Below are 17,860 nucleotides of genomic sequence, written 5' to 3' on the forward strand. Positions count from 1 at the left end.
TTCATATTTCACCGGGTCCCCCCTTAAATGAAATAATGGCAGTAAATAAGGTTTGGCAGAACTTTAATGATATATAGTACAAAAAAAGCACAGAAATATGGATGTTTCTCCGTCTGTTTCAGACAAATCATTGCAAACCCATTAATCTTCTTTGAAATTTTCAGGTACTGTGAAGAATGACCTTGCAGGTCGATAAAGTGGGTTTTCTGATAATGCATAGACAGTTCTCTTCTGCTCTTCTTCGAACCTCGCGTACTCTCTCCGATCTTTAATTCCAGTCCAGCATCTAAGAGAATAGAAAAAGTAGTTCTGAATATAAGTTTGTGGTATGCTCTGTAATATAATGGTCAAAAAAGCTGTAGCAAGAACACACTGAGAAAAAAATTTTACTTCTGCTAATCCAATTCGGTTGAGACAACCAAATGTCTGAAATTCCCAAGATCTGTATGAATTCTGTTTGCATACGAACCAAATTTGGCGGGATTGGATTTTTTTCTCTGTGGAATACTTCTTTTCATCATTTCGATATTATTTTCTATACAGTTACCTCCATATGAGAAGCGCTAGAATGCCTAGTCCAACGATGAGACCGAATACTATACCGGGTAGAAATGCTGCCGATAGAGGTGTTCGACATTCCTTAGAAAAATCGTTTGATTGAAAATTTGTTTTTCGATGTAATAGTATTTAGTTAAAACCCCTTACGAAATTGTCTTAAATTTGATACTCACTTTTGGGGCAAATTTCAGTAGAACTTTATTCTCCCGGGTAAAGTAATAAACATACGGTATAGTGCAAATAACATTGTCTCTGACGGTTCTTATGATGCAATAATGATCGCTACCTGCAATGAAAATATTAGTAACACTTTCGTTGATATCAATTAATTTACATATATCTCAAAAACTAATTGTTTGAAGCTGAATGTTATACGATATATTTGAAGCTAAAAGGATTTACGATAAGATGTGTTTCTTGATCACAGAAAAATAAAGTTTCTAGTTTCTCACAACCAAGTTACTGATTTCAAAAACTGAATGGCCCTAGAAGACATTGTACCGGGAATAAGAATTGGAAACTGGGAATACGAAACTGGTTACTGAAGCCTAGAAGAAAAATATCTAAAATTTAGTATCAAAATAGGCTGTGTTTCACGTGCGTGCGAAAAAGTGGAATTAATTGGTATCAATAAATAGAGCTAACTAAAGTCCATATTCATAAAAATATGAATTTCCATTGATCCGTTAAGAAAATGTTGGAAAAAAAGAAGAGAAAAGACCACATATATATGTACATACATACATACATATATACACACACTTTTTTAGATGATATTTCGTTATCCTAACAAAAAAAATTAGAAACTCAAATTTGAGTGATTGCAAAGCTTCGATTCGGAAGCAAAAACGCTCCGAAGAGATGAAATTTAATAATAATTAAAGTCGAGTTATCAGGCGATATACGTTGAGTATAATGAAAAATTTAAAAATATGAGACAATTGATTTTCAGAAGAGGGCAAATCATCATTTTCAGAACGAGAATGTTCTTAATTTGAGAACCTGCATGTTTATGGTTACAGAAAACACTCATGTTCTCATTTCAAGAACCCACAACTTACGCATTCTAGCACCGTGAGAAATTATACGAAAATTGAGTAAAAATGATTGAGAATTGGACCGTTTTTTAAATTAATTGTTACGGAAAATGTAATTATTTTCAGGTTGTTTCCCTTTCTAGATTGCAGTACGACAGAATTCTGAAATTGAGAGATTTTTACTGGAGACTAGAAAGTTTTCTCTTCACGTACACCCTCGCTGAAAATTACACATCATCTGAAAAAAGAACAAATTGAGATATTACCAGTATCAACCGTATCGATTTTCTCAGTCTGATAAGAACCATTTCCATCTCGATTACAGACTTTATCTGCGACTTCCGGTGTTTCAACTGTAGCATTCACACATGTTTCATAAAGTACGCAGAGCCCGGTACCCCCAGCACTTGCAGAAGACTCACAGTACAATCCCCGATAGAGTAAACCATCCCCTGGTGTTGTTACGTTACATCTACGATAATAAGTAAAACTTTACTCGAGAAGCATGGAGGAAATAAACTTTCTCATTTGACAATCAAAATTTACCGGCACTGTCCACAATCACAATATCCGTGATTACCGCAGACGTCAGTACTTCCGGGTGCAATACAAAGTTCATTGCCAGTTGGACACTGGCATGAGTCACCCTGCCATCCTTCAAGACAATGACAATTACCGCAATTGCAAGTACCCCTCCCTCTGCACTCTATTCCATTAATCTAAATGAATCATGACAAATCATCAGATCTTTTACATTTGCTGTAAATAGCACCCATTAATTATCGTCAATCATATGATAACGATGTTGAATAGCACGAACCGATCGGAAAATTAGATTTTTTTTAATGTAAATATTTCAGCAGTTGAGTGGCGAGAAAACTCAACTCAATCATGAAAATTGATTGAATTCGTGTTTATGCATTGATCTCGAGTGCACCGAGCCCACTTGAGAAAATCCTCAGTTAAGTATCGGAATGAATAAGAATAATCTGCCGATCAATTTTGATCGAAAGTTTTGAAGGTATTTCATAAAAAATGTGGTGTATCGATGTATTATCAGTATTTACCAGTAATACCAGTAATTGTGAAGTATTTAGTCAATATTCACGACCGAAGGGCTGAATGAAAGCACTCTACGACGAATTCCTACAATTCTCTACACGGTTGCAAAAGCTTGAAATTTTTGACAACGACAAAGTTACATGACATTTCTGTCTACTTCTTCACTGACGAATATTTCTTGAGTCTCACTGAGTCTATTTCTTGAATATTAAAGCAATTCTCGATTTTCAAGTACATACATATAAGCACCGAAAAACCTTGAAAATTTGGAAAATTCAGGCCACAACTTTCCTGAATTCTCAATTTATTGAAAATTGAATTCTATGTGATGTTCAATTTTTACGATGAGTTTGAAAATTCAAGCTTTCATTGAAAAATCAATGATCATTTAACATGAAAAACCCAATTGTTCCTAATTTCCAAGATGAATGAGAAATTTTTGAACGCTTTCATTGGAAATTGAATTCAATCTAACAACATTGAAAATTCAGATGACGCTGTGACTGAAATTTCAAGAAATTTCTAACAGTGTAACTATGGAGAAAATTTACTATAGACATGAATTTAGTCTAACGATTCATTTGGCTAACAGGGCTTGATGCAACCGGTCCATCGGATCCATTTGGAATTTGAAAATATCTGTGATCAAAAGTATCTTTTGACAATTTCTCTTGAAATTCACTCGTTACCAAGATTGTATAGTTATGCCCGTGCTTATCTTCCATTTAGTATTTTCATTCTTTTCATAGTGAAATCCTTACACGAAGAGAAATATTCAATAAAAATTACCAGAAAAAAGACGTAAAAATTACGTTTCGAAACGTAATCTGGGAGCGAAGTAAAATTCAATTAAAAGCGTCAATCGTCACGTAAATTCTACGATCTGTTCCGTAAAAATTACTCATCCGTCCGACGCCTCACGGCTAGCCATGAGTCACCGTGAGGGGGAGATTTTAACAACACGTTCCGTAATTTTTCCGGAACTTTTCGTAAAAATTCTTAAACATCCAAGAATTTTCATGCCCTGAGGCATAATAAGTCTTGAAGTTTCTCTTAGATTTTACAACTTCCAGAAAAATTACGTGACTTTTTCGTATTTTTTCGGTGACAGACCCGAAAATTTACTGAACGTTTCAGATTTATTCTCTTATATTCCTATAGAAATTCACTGAAAACGATTCTCGCTTGCGGATTACGTGAAATGTTCCGTAATTTTTCTTGAATATTTCTCTCCGTGTACTTTTTCACAAGTTGAGCACTCGCAGTATTTTCCATTGTATCCAGGATCACAGGTGCAACTCCCACAAGTACATTCTCCCCTATTGCTGCAAGCCCACGACTCCCCAGGTGCAATACACAGCAATCTGTTCTCAGTCCAGGCACTTTCGTCACAGTCACATGTTTCTCCTGTATAAATAAACGCACCGGTGATGATGATGCTAAAATTGTTGATGCCATCATTTCACTCGTGACCTACAACCTACTGTATTGAGATGATAGCTAAACATACCAGACCATGCGTGATCACACTTACAAATCCCACACTCGTCAATGCCGTGATTGCAGTGGGGACTGTTTGGGTTTTCACAGTCACATCCGCATTGCAATTCAAGTTCGATTATGGTCTCAGAAGCTTCTGATGCGAGGGCGTCGTCAATTCCTATCCTTTGAGTCTGGAAATTTAGTTTTCTATTGATTTAGTAATCCAGTAATAAAACTATTTAGAGTAGGGCTGTCCACGAGACTCAAACGAGTTCTCACGTTGAAGGGAACGTCTCGGTCTTGGTGAACACGGAAATTTTTGGTCTCATCACAGTCTCAAAAGAGGCAGCATCGGCTCTTGTGATGACTCACAGTCAATTTATCTCATCTCGGTCTCAAGTTTCTTGTGCTTCTTCAATCTAAAGTCTCGGTTTCAGTCTCGGTCGTCTCGTCTTGGTCTTTTACGCATAAAAAATGCGAAAAACTTGAAACCAAGATGAGATGAATTGACTATGAGTGATGATACCGTTGATTTCCGTGATCACCAAGATCAAGACGATCTCTCTAAAGTGAAGTCTCGTTTGAGTCTCGTCGGCAGCCCTAATTTAAGGGGATACACTACTGAGTTCTGAATGTTCTGCAATTAAACAGATGCCTCCGGTCAAATTTTATTGAACTAGATTCTGCGAATCGATAGTCAACTCGACTTGGATCGAGCATCAATTCAAGTTCGATTACGTTGCTATCTACTGTCTGAAATAGATAGATTTTAATTAACTAGCTAACGACTCGAGACGTTTCTTTTCCAAATAATCAATTTTTCTACTCACAACAAAAACCGCAAAACAAAATGCGCATTGATGGAGTCAAAGAAAATCTCATGGAATATCTCTACTATATGGCGAAAACGTCCACTGTCTCGCGAACTTTTTCCGTAGAAAAATGGTATATTCAGTTGACCATAATATTTTTCACGTGGGAACATAATATAAGTCAACAAATTTAAGGCTACTTCATGAAAATATTCAACATTCAAACTGTTGTCAAATATCATCAGTTCGAGGACCCGGTCGAACAATAAAAGTTTCATTTTGATGAATGAAATCCTCTCCAAAAATGGTCTTCTGATGAATATTTGCAAAATTATCGACAAATTGTTCTTTCTACACTGATGTTTTTGGACTCTGTTTCGGTATTTTTTTTGTGAAGTACGTACCCAAAGTTGTGGATCTTTTGGACAATCTCCGAGCGATAATTCAATCCTGAAATCATAGATCTTTCCCTCCTGTATGCCTCCACACTCTGAAGTAATTTTCTCCCGCTTCCCAGCCTTTCCACAGTTCGAGTAATACCGCAGATCAACTAGCGCGCTCGAGTTATCTCGGAGAACAACTTTCGTTAATATATCATGATAAGATTGCTTAATAATCTCCAAGATATTCGAACTGTTAGCTGCGAGCGTCGCAACTCTTGCTTTTTCTTTCAAAAGAGTCGCAATTTGCTCGTACTCTAATCGTCGGTCCTCAGTCACTGCGAAGATAAGATTGATTTTCTTGCGTTTCAGGAGTCTTGAAATTTCTGCGAGTGAGGGATAATCGAAGACTTTGGACATTGAGTATTCACCAGTGTCATCCAAGTGACAAGAAAAGTCGTGCTTTTTCACTACCCCACCTAACTAAAAAGAAATGCATTCAACTATTTTCTAAATGAACATATACGAAGATAAAACAGATACACTGAGAGAAAAACGACAAAGTTCTCAAACAAGTCTTACTTGTGCCAAGAAAATAGTTTTTCGAAAATTATCACAAACGGATTTTTTTGTGCCAAACATGCAGAGAGTGTGCCGAGATGAAAAATTGTCGTCGCAAAAATAGATTTAGTAGTTCAAAAAAATTACCTTCTCTGTACACGCGAGAAATTTAATTTCTAGCACTACTCCTTCGTTATTCGATACTCCCATACGTATTTTGCTTCCGAAAAATGTTTGTATTATGCATAACAAGGGCTAGTAGTTTTTCGATTCGGCTATCTGATAATCGCAGGTAAGAAATTAATACTTAAATGAAACAATAATATCGATATGATCGCAATCTTGTAACTTACACTGATGGACTGATTCATTTATTCCAAACGAGATTCGTTAGCTATTAACGAATGGTACAGTTGAATCTGACCAAATGAATATTCGTTAGTAGTTAACGAATGGTTCACTTGATAAGTAAAAATCGAGTCAAACAAAGCTCCGCCAATGTGCATTTGTTAACTCCAACCAAATCCGTTCGTTAACAATAACTAAATCTTTCTATCCGCGTATGTGAGACATTTTCATCCTGAAAAGCCACTGTCTGGTGTGAACTATCCGCCTCTTGAGCCAAATATTTCGTTGCTGTCGAAAGCAGAGGAATTATTCATGTTTAAGACTTTCAAGTTCGAACCAAACAAATTTTTTTTAGCAATTTTCAATTAGCGATTTTTTTGGCCCAAACAAGACTCGTTTGAGAACGTGTTTATTTTTCTCTCAGTGTATGGGAAAAATTCACCAGTGGTCAAGCACTTTTCTCACTTGCACAGGCATACACGAAAAATAGTACATTATGTCATGAGGGCGATAAGCGGCGGTTTGTGAGGAGTGTGGAGTTGCAGCAAGAGGCGTGGCAAGCAGGAGACGAGGATCGCCGAAGGCGATCCGAGTCGGACGCTTGCCATGCCGAGTGTTGCAAACTCCACACGACTCACAAACCAACGCTATCGCCCGAATGGCATATACTATTTTTCGTCACGAAGGCCCGACGCGGGTGTGGGCGCGGGAGGGGGTCCAGGGGGACGAAGTCCCCCTGGTGGGGGGGGTTGGGGGGGGGCGAAGCCCCCCCCCACTGAAGAAAAAAATAAAAGCAATAGAAAAAAATAAATCGAAATAAAATCAATATCAGTTGATGCGAAAATAAATAACTAGTAAAGTCCGCCAAAATATCCAAAAACAGTAGGTTGATGACGGTAATTTTGGACCTGTGAAAAGAAAATTGCATAAAAAATAGAAAATAAGAACAGATATCAAAGATAAAAGAAGATACTCAGCTGTTCAATTTTTCTTCTTTTATTAAGAACAGAAGTCGACGTTATAAATACTGATATTTTAGAAATTGTTGTTTTTTGAACAAAAATATCAACTTTAAATTGAACAAAAACTCGGAGAGTGACTTTTTTCTAATGATAAATCTTCTCAATGACACACAACAACATGGCTACCACTAGTGGGTTAAGTTGTAGAGAAGGCCGCTAGAGGCGCTGTACAGCTCATCCGACTATACGTTTACCCGAACGCAGAGCGCATGCCCAAGTGGGGGGAACGTCAGGGCACATGGTGACGCCCACTTTATCGCTCCTAGGATGGGTAAGTGAGATTTACCCTCCTTGGAGCACCGAGCGTCTCATTTACCCTCCTTGGAGCACCGATTATTCAAGTGCCGCGGTAAACTCTCTTTACCCCCTCTCGACAGAGCCCGAGTAAGCGCCGTTTATCGGGCCGAGTGACGAAAAAGTTATTTTTACTAAGTGTCGTAGGCATTCTGGTGCTATAATATTCAATCCATTGTGCTATGCGACGCAGTAATTTTTATTTGGATTTATAAAGGGAAATTCCTGTATTCCTCTCTCCAGGTTCTATGACATTATTATAGTAATTGATTATGGAAAATTGAAATAATTATATTTTACAAACTGCTTGTCTTTCGATTTTAGTACAAAAGAAATGGGCAAAATTGCATGGGCAAAATTGAAGGAGGAAAATCATTTATTGTAGCAATTAGGCATTTTAAATCTGGTGAATTCATCCCTGCTACTAAAATTATATACAAACTTTTCCCTCTCCAGCGAAATGCATGAATCCATCAGTGGCAGCAAGCATCAATTTCCTCGCTTGTCTCGCCCATCCAACCTGCTCCGTGCAGACAATAGCCTGCACCACTCCATCCATCCCGCCTTCCAAGTTATCAACATTCCCCGTGACATGACTAGCGTTTACCTGTCATCATCCTTTATTAAATTGATCATTGCAATGCAAGAAAACCACGATAAAGTATCCGAAGCTAATAAATTCTGATTGTCATCAAATTATGACAGAGATAATTCTAAAATTTAAATTTCAAATGTATACACAGAAAAACCAGAACCTAAATCAGTTCTTCACAAACGGAATATAAGTCAACAGTGAATATCAGGTCTGTTGGTCTTTTTTCCCCCATGGACATAGGTACTAATTAAAAGGGCATATTTTTGTAACAGAGTGTTTTACGGGTTTCGCACGGCTTCAATTCACGAGGTATCGATTGACCCTCCTTTTCACGGACGAAAAAATTTAATAGAAAAACCTATCGAATTCGTTAGAAAAATCCAATGAATTTCTATTGAACTGTTCTATTAGTTTTTGGCCGATTCTATTAAAATGTTCAATCGAACATATTCATAAGAAAAAATGAATAGAATTCAATTTTTGTGTATTACTTATTCTATTGAGCTATTTTGCCCCATTGAAGAAAATTTCGAAAATTATAATACAGATTGTATCTACCTCTAGACAGTACATTATAAAAGTACAGTATAGTTTTAAATTTCTAAGGAAAAGTAGTGGGAAGAGTTGAAATAACTCATATTTCTGTCATGAATAAAATTTAGAAAATTATAATACGCATTGTATTTTCCTTATGATCATATATTGTAAAGTTATTATTCCAAAGAATTAGTATAATGCTTCCAATAAAAATATTGTAGATATTCACAATCTATTTTTAACAGTGTACAATCACAGGACTCAAAGGATCATAAATGGAGCGAAATAATCTGAAAGGTACTTCAGATTGTTTCGCCCGCCGCTGTCATTTGATTCGTGACATTATTTGAATACTCTAGCAATGTTTGACTCACGCGAGATTATGACCCTTGTGACGTTCGAACCCCGCAAGACATGACCCCCGCATTGCATGGAACTTGCAATTGCACAGTTGTATCCCACGTGTCGTACCGACCATTTATATTGCGTCATAATGGAATCGCTTTTATAAAAGAAATTATGGTTAAAAATACGAGAATACGCATCCCGAAATCACGGCGCCACTCTGGTATGAAATCATTCCGAAATCACGTGAGATTACCGAAATCACTGAAATCAAGTGATTTCAGCTTTACGAAATCATTTTCGAAATCATCTCCGAAATCGTGAAATCGTCTGAAATTAATGAAATCATTCGAAATCATGAAATCACCTCCCGTGACACTCGAAATCACGGAAATCACCCGAAATCGACTTTATTTAGAAATCATGGTGTGCTCGAAATCATGATCTTGAAAAATTTCTAAAGATGATTTAACGATGCATTTTGTACACAGAATAATTTTCTCATTAAAATGGCGGCATTGAAATGACGATTCCCGGTCTTCCACTCTAATAATTGTACATCTCCCGCGTACTTGCTTTCCATAACCAATGGTTTGAAGAGAAAAAAAATACTGAAAATTTTTAAATCCTTGGCCTTAAGCAAAATGCACTAATCCTGTTTTATCACTTGAAGATTAATATGTAGGATAATGTTTAAGCAAAAATTCTTCCACTTCTTATGGGAGTTACATGCAATTTCACCTAAAAAAATATATCTTCCAAATCAGTAGCGAAGCGGTAAAACGGTTTAAGTCGATTTTGACTATTTACCAGTTTTCAATAAATATCTCAGAATGTAAGGGAGATGGCAAAATTTTTGACACAACTTTTTCTATAGCACTCAATTCGCTCTACAAAAAAGGTCATTACAAAAATTTCATTGTCTCCCTTGAATTCGTAGATATTCCTCAAAAACTCAGATGAGAGCTAAGTCAACTTAAACCGTTTTACCGCTTCGCTACTCAAATGTTTCATATAATTTGTAATTCGACTCATGTTGACACTTTTCATTGGGTTTGACCAAGCAATTACGAGTTTATTCTCGATAGATGCTTTTTAAAAGGAAAATTGTCCTGATTTAATGGAAAATATGTCGTAGTTTACAGCAATCTTTTCCGTAATTGGCATTCCAAATGTTAAATCTAAAAGACGATTTCATAAATGCCGGGATTTTCAATTTAAGTTAAAGTTTTTCTATGCATACACATGAAGATTATTATTTTGTCAAAATCTCCGAGGCCAATGAGTCGCCCGAAAGAACGTCAGAGGAATTTTTGTCGCTCTTGAAATTTTCCACAGAAATATAATACTCATAAATTTGTTTAATACTCATCACTCTGGAGATATTTACAAGTCAACGCATCGAGAAAGTTTGGGTTTATCTCGATCTTACATATCATAACAGAATAAAGCTATACACCTGTTGAATGAATCGTTGTACATCATCACTGAGTTTGAGGTGATGTTTGAATGAGTATAACGGTGCACAGACACTACCCTCACTCCTACAGGGATTGTCCTCGTGACCCGGAAAGACATAAGGCATGAGTGGTTTGTCAGCATAACTTCCAAAACCCAAACGAAAATTTTTCGTAAATGTGCCCAGAGTATTTGCCATTTGCTGCCCTAGACCCACTATTGTCTCCTTGTCGTCTTTCATCGACCATGTGAGGTCCATCAAAAGGTACAGATCCAGAGGATAATTCCTGTCAATTACCAAAACTCGTTATTGCTCACGAACTAAGAATAATGACGATGAATTATGAATAGGGAAAATGATCCTAGGTCAAATATTTTTCATACTTTGCGGGACGATACTTGAGATGAACCGTCTCAGTGCTATGGGGTCGGAGTTTGACCCTTATCCTCTGCGGTCGCAATTGAACCGGTACTTGATCCGGCACTTCGACGTCTTGAAACCCGTTGTCAGTTACGACGTTCACAAATCCAACGGATGCGAGTTTTATAGAATTTTTAGGACATCCAAATGCCTCCAAACGTTCGGCACTGCTGCAGCGTAATCGACCGATGGTTGAATTTGAAAATTTCTAAAAAAACGAGTGAAATCGAATACGGAATGTGAGTTTCTCGTTAATTAGGTGATTCCCTGGTAAATGAGTTGCTCGAGGGAGGAATGGCAAGGGACCTTGTTTGTGGGTAAGATGATTTCCGTCAAACGAATCACCTTTAGGACCTCTTTAACATCACTCATCGCTCATTATTGCTATGATTCAGCACCAACAGGATGATTTCTACAGCGAGGCGGTAAGAATCAAACGATTTTATACAGATTACTTGGCGGATATCTCCGAACCTAGTTAATTTACAAGAAAATATGATTTGGAAAAGTTTGGTGACACCCTCCTGAATCATTTCTTCCAAAGGTATTCAAAACAGTCTGCAAAAATATTTGGACCGATCTTCTTTTATCATTTTACTGCCCATATTCGCTCACCTTTTTCCCCCATTTATTATCAGAATCATTTCATATATATTTTTTCTCCAATTCTTTACCCATTCACTGCACCAGGCGCACGACGAACTGCTCTCCAAACAACTCTTGCATGACGTCTGAATGGCACAAAGTAAAAGTGGATCTTCTGGATAAACAAGAGAGTGAGCCTCAAAAACTCCAGCACAAAAAAACACAAAAAACATTAACTCTTTCTTCCACATCTTCACCTCACTTATCACATCTCTTGGCAATAAAATAACGGAATCCCTGTCATTCAAAATCCAACCGGTCTCTGATATCGTGGAGGTAGGCGTGTGCCATTGAAATTGAAAAAGGCCTCTTATCAGTTGACTTTTTGATAAGAATCGCATGTACTAGATTATTTTACGCGAATACTTTTCGCTAACTAACTACACTTAGTACAAACTACTGACTCGTAATGATTGAAAGGAATTCATTAGGAGATTCAAATACATGACTGTCATAGAAACTGCACCACACAATTGCAAAATCCATCTCTTGTGTCGCCAACAACGAATGTTGCAAAAGAAAATGTCCGTGTATTAAAAAGAGACGAGCGACTAAAAATTACACAATTCTTGTCTTATTCACTGACATATGAAAATGATTCTAACAACGTATTCGTAATTTCCTCTAGAAAAAACGCACAAAGGCGATAACGAGACCACTTGCGCGTTTCCCTGCCTATGTGACAGTAACAAATGCTCGAACACTCGCACCAATATTACCAAGAAATAAAGCATATAAGCATCACTTATGCTACGGAAAACAGACGTCCCACTATTTCCTTATTTTTCGACTATAGAATGATTCAAACGTCTTCTACCTTTTGAAAGGTATCAGTGTTATGGTGTTTGAGGCATACTGTATGTATGGGCATCGACGCGTGCATAGAACCATTCGCCTACACATGGGTTATACAGCGTGGGCTGATATTCACGTACACGTGTTTAACGTCAAACGTATCGGGCTCGCCGTTAAAAGCCGACAACGTAATCTCGGCTGCACAAATGTTGGTTGGCCTATTTCTGATTGTACATCTGCCTTCCGGCAAGTCTAGGATGATGCCACGACTGACGCAACAGTATTTGTTGTTATTATCATCATCATTATTACTATTATGGCCAGTATAATTATTAGTTTGCGCTTCTTTAGACGTTTCCTTAAGATCGAAAAAAGTCTCTTCTGTTTTCAATAAACGTATTCATCTCCAAGCGATGTAAACTAATCCAGGAATCAGGGATTTTGGAGAAATAAAACACTGATCTAATTGTCAAGGATGCGACGTTTCGCTAAATATATTTTAGCTTCATCAGGCTCTTGACTCAATCAATATTTAGTCACGCTATTAGTTAGGATTCTCAGGTCGAAAATTGGGACTTGCATCGTAAGAAATTAAAGACAAAAATATAAATGATAAAAAGCAATCACTGAACGAAGTTCACCCGCCAAAACTCTACAAGGACATCTCTTCTATTTTATATGTCTATTCGTTAATCAAGATTGTGGTTTTCACATCTTCAAAATAATGCGGTATCCCAAAAGTATCCACAGTATCCCAAGAATTAGATTCAAATGATAAAATGAAAGGCGTATAGTATGATATGAGAATGTTTTAAGAAATATCATTGACAATTGTGAGGATCAAAGTTTGTGCCCTCTTAGCTCGCATCAGATTCCCGATAAATAATATACGATTTAAATCAATCCTAAATTATTCTTTTGATTTTGAATAGCAACATCATTTTTCACACTAACGAAGTCATCTCTGGCCCAAAATGTGCGAAATTTGAGAAAGATTACTGAAGCATATTTTAATATCGCGAAAATCGGCCTTTTCATGGGAACGCCCGTAATTATTCTGATTATTCGTGCCGAATTCATTTCTCCAAGACTTCTGCTCCACATTTCTGCTTTCTTCCTGATATGCATTATATCATAGTATATGGAATGGCTTTCACCAAACCTACAAACCTACGGAAGCGTACTTCTCCGGGTGTAATACTATTAAAAATTAAAATGGCTTTCATATTACTGATGTCTGTATATTTGTCATAAAAATAGTTTCACACGTATTATCCCATTTCAATTATTATAAAAAGAACTTGTATGTTGATTCACCCAATGATCTGGCGTCGCACAGCGACAGCCTTGACGGCAAGTCATGGCACTAAACCTATTCTAAATTACAATTAATATTAGTTTATCAAATCCTCGCCTTTGGAGCGGTATAGTTCTTTCGTCAAAATAATTTTAAATATGTACAATTTATCGGGAAGTATATGCAGGTAGTTTCGACATATGTACAGTTAACCGAGAACTGAAAATCAGGATTTTCTTGCACATGGTATTAAAAAATAGAAATTACAATATTGCTCGTTGCCATTTCATCTGTTGAATATTTGCTGTCGACAGGTTGGCACATTTTTAAATGTCATTATAATCCACATCACAACCATTATTGATTCACCTTACATCGCAATAGAGTTACTTAACTGAGGTATTAGTATTACCGGGTATTGTAGTAACAATCGTAAAAACAAATTAGGGTTTTCTCTCGGAACTCGAGATGCGCCTTGCAAGCTGCTGATGGAGGGCATTTTGGTCCTTCGAGGGTTCACAGTTCTGTTGATTGTTAGATGCTGGAGTCTTCTGGGGCTCTGGTGATGCATCGCGGACTAAACCACGTAGGAACATGGCGGCACAATTCCAAGGGACGAGCCTGAGAAGGAAACAGGAAAATAAGGAAATTGGCATGTGTAAATCATTCGGAAAGTGGGAAGAAAAATCGTTTCTTTGCTTTTCTTGTGGCTTCATAATTTCTATTTCTCTCATGGGATCACACTTGAGGCAGGGAAAGCCGAGTTCTATTATCCTTCATAGAGAGAAACATGTAATGACAGAGGTCGTGACGGCTCTGTTGCAGTTCCCGTTTGAGGATTCCACACGCGATCAGTTTTTTGTGACAGCTACTTATTCATCTTTTTTGTTATAAAATTTATTCAACTATGTGGATATTCATAGTTTTTCCATTGTTTTTCTAAGAGTTTACATACCATTTCGCTGCTAATAGGCCTTGAAGATAGCCAGGTACAATTGCAAATTTCTCGTTGCACCTCATTGCCGATATTATGCGATCAGCGACATCGTTCGAACTCAAAGTGGACAGGAATCTAGAGGTTTGAATTGCGTGAGTTATAAAAAATGACCCTAAGGTCAAGGAATTTTGCCTTCTACGCTAGATATGAATAACTGATGAAGATCCATCAAATGTAAAAACAATGTTTATACATCCTGTGATTATTACCTTGATTGCACGTCTTCGAACATTCCAGTACTGCGTATGAAATACGGACAAATCACGGTGGTTTGAATATTGTTGTATCCATCAGACTGAAAAAAAAACGGAGAAAATAATGAGAAAAAATACGGATAAGTGATTTCACCAATCAGGAATACAGTAGAAAGAAGATCTCCATTATATGTATGTTACGTGATAAAAAAAATCAGAAGTAACTTGTTTATCAACTTTGATTGTGATGAACCACCTCAGTATATCCGTAGCAGTGCCTAGGTGTATACGGAGAAAATAATCATAATATCACAATATCACAATAGTACATTACATGCCCGAGCCTTGGAAAAAAGATCACCGTCCCCCACGTGCAAGATTACTTTCCGAGCCGAAGGCGAGGATGGTAAGCACGTGGGGGAGGGTGATATGTTTTCCATGGCAAGGTGTGTATATTAATTTTCGTGTCGAGGGACCTGAACAACGCCAATTGCGTGGCGCGCAGCCACGAAAAACTAAAAACTAATTTCTGGCGCCAAACATCTCATCTTTTCGGGATAAACTTGGTGGGATAAGAATTCCGGATAATGTGTTAGACAATGTCAGATTTCAGTGAAGTGTTCACGACTTGAACATGATCATTACATGATGAAGTGAGAATTTCTTGCCACAGGAAATCGGTTTTTTCGTGTCAGAAGATGAGAAAATGACTAAAAATACTAAAAGCTTCGATTTAGTGAATCATGAATCAGAGACTTTCATATTGAATGAATAAAGAGTTTATTCAAAGGAAAATCTCCAGATATTGAAAAAATATAACCGTCCTTTACGCTCAATCGCTTTGAGTTCGAAGGAAAACAATATCTTCTTTTCCTTCTGTCAAGCTTGTCTTATCTTTTAAGAAATATTGTCTCATTTCGAAAAAAGACATCATTTTATTATTCAGTAACTTCCTCCTTAGCCCAAAGAACACCGATTTCTTGTCTGAAACTTACTATAAATTGAACAAAAATATGTATGCGATGTTTTTCGCTCAAGAAATGATTTTTGTGATATTATGTCGATTTTTCTCTCAGTGTATCCGCAGAGGGTTAAAACGCTTTTTAGAGGATGTCCCAAACCTTTTGACCGGAATTTGAAGGGGTGAAATAGGGTGAAATTCTGACTCGAAAGTTTGTGACATTTAATTTGTCAATCATTTTGATTATTCTTATTCTAATTTGAAAAGTCAATTACTGTAAACCTGAGCCTCAAGGAGAGCTCAAACTTCCTTATCCCTATCCAAACCTGCGGATAACAATTGAGTCAACCGTCAGAAAATACAACAATTATTAATTAATTTGGAACAAGAAGAGAGGCGGTCGAACAACCCTGAGAAAAATTTTCGGGCCACGTTGGAGAAGCGTCGGGACAACCACGAACGTACCTGCACTACTAGCCGCGGAAGGGAGCTAGCGGGAGCTAGAAAACTGAGTTGCGAGGGATTGGAAGTTTCTGAACTCAAGGGAAACCCTGGAAGGACTAAGGAATCATCCCCAGGAAATCTACTCACTGTGGGAAGGAATCTACAATATTAAATATTGAACATGATTTAAATTAAGGTGTCTATTCGCATGCTCCACGGTAAATTTTACCGTGGATCCACGGTAAATTTTACCGTGGATCCACGGTAGATTCTCACTCACATCTTGTGTGACATCTCTGCTATAAACTCTGCTTTTCAATTAATTATTTCACCTTTTATTTGCGTTAAATCAACTATTTATTTCATTTTTTATTTGCGTTAATCTAGATTCATATTCGTATTCAACGAATTAGTATTGTGAGAAAATTATTTACTAGTCTACTATGTGCATATCACTTATCAATTGATTCGATGTGTCTGGTTTATTGTCTAGATTTAATTTGAGAAGTAAAAGTTGAGGGTCCACGATCTCCCATATATTCACGGTAGAAATCACCTTGAATCCACGGGAAAACGTCACGTATATCCACGGTCAAAGTTACCCTGGAGTGTGTAAATAGACACTGCCTTAAATTAATCTTCTAAGACGAAAATCGGACTCAGTCACACTTTTTCCACCGGATAGGGTGGACCAATCGCGCGCGCTTACCGTCCCTACTACTTGCTATCAGGCGCCTCTGCTCACGCACAGTAACGTAATAGGCCAGTTCTAGGGCGCAACACTTCCCCCGGACAGTGAAAATTAATTTATTCTATCCGAGGCCCTGTTGAGCCGACACTTACCTCGCGGCACCCACGGCTATGTAGGCTACGCCTCACCGAGAGGGCACAGAGTGAGGGAAACGCTCAGCCACCACAGAGGATTAAATTAAAATGGAATGCAATTGTAAACAATCGTCCGAGATCCAGAGCCACTTAATTATGATTTCGTTAGTGAGGAATTCGGCAAAAAAGCCGCGTGACTTCAGTTCGCCCCGAGACATACATCAGGACAGGACTCAGTTGAGTAGAGAAAATTGCATAGCAGTTAAAATTATTGAGCCGACATTTTTAGTTGAGGAATAATTGACCCAGATTGGTAATTGTTTAAGTTGGTTTTGTTGAGAGTCGAGTTAAGATGTGTGGAGCAGCCTGGAGCGGATTCGGGCGCCCTGGACCGCATCAGAGTGAAATAAGTTGTGAATTAGAGCAACCTATTGAGAATAATTTTTATTTTGTATTCAATTTTATTTCTCGGTTGGTGGAGGCAGTTGGGTCTCGTCAAATTATTTTTACGACGTTGAGAAAATCGAGCGAATTTGTGCCATTAATATTATCTTGACGAGAGACATGATTTCTTTGGACTAGAGATTGAATACTGTCAATTACTCAATAACATATATTTTTAACAATTATAGATTTAGAACCGTTCTATCATATTCAATTTATTCAAATAAAATTATTCATCAATTGAATAATCATGGAACCAATTGAAAACAATTTGTCTTTCTGTTTTTATTCGATTGCAGGCGCAGCTTTATTATTACCTAGAGAGGGGGGGGGGGGGAAGGGAAAG

At 37.4% G+C, this 17,860-nt stretch overlaps 2 protein-coding genes across 2 annotated transcripts in view; both read right to left on the minus strand.

Annotated features, from left to right (window-relative positions):
* Positions 1–48: 48 nt before the first annotated feature.
* LOC107042792 (integrin beta-nu) lies at positions 49–12,071 on the minus strand (the record flags this gene model as incomplete). The annotated part of the gene is given in 12 exon segments (XM_015263982.2): positions 49–286; positions 548–639; positions 732–844; positions 1,862–2,067; positions 2,142–2,314; positions 3,898–4,064; positions 4,168–4,330; positions 5,356–5,814; positions 7,999–8,163; positions 10,493–10,778; positions 10,876–11,120; positions 11,587–12,071. Coding segments are annotated over 12 exon segments (2,526 nt in total). The 3' UTR covers positions 49–141.
* A 1,501-nt stretch (positions 12,072–13,572) lies between these two features.
* Positions 13,573–17,860, minus strand: part of LOC107042806 (17-beta-hydroxysteroid dehydrogenase 13) — a 17,870-nt gene continuing 13,582 nt past the window's right edge. The window contains exons 6-8 of the mRNA XM_015264007.1: positions 14,856–14,941; positions 14,605–14,721; positions 13,573–14,270 (exon numbers count right to left, since the gene is read on the minus strand). Coding sequence (XP_015119493.1) covers positions 14,093–14,270; positions 14,605–14,721; positions 14,856–14,941 — 381 coding nt within the window. The 3' untranslated portion in view covers positions 13,573–14,092. The remainder of the gene's footprint in view (positions 14,271–14,604; positions 14,722–14,855; positions 14,942–17,860) is intronic.

This window comes from Diachasma alloeum, unplaced genomic scaffold (genome assembly GCF_001412515.2).
Source record: "Diachasma alloeum isolate Michigan unplaced genomic scaffold, Dall2.0 Dall_scaffold_00179, whole genome shotgun sequence".
Classification (NCBI taxonomy): domain Eukaryota; kingdom Metazoa; phylum Arthropoda; class Insecta; order Hymenoptera; family Braconidae; genus Diachasma; species Diachasma alloeum.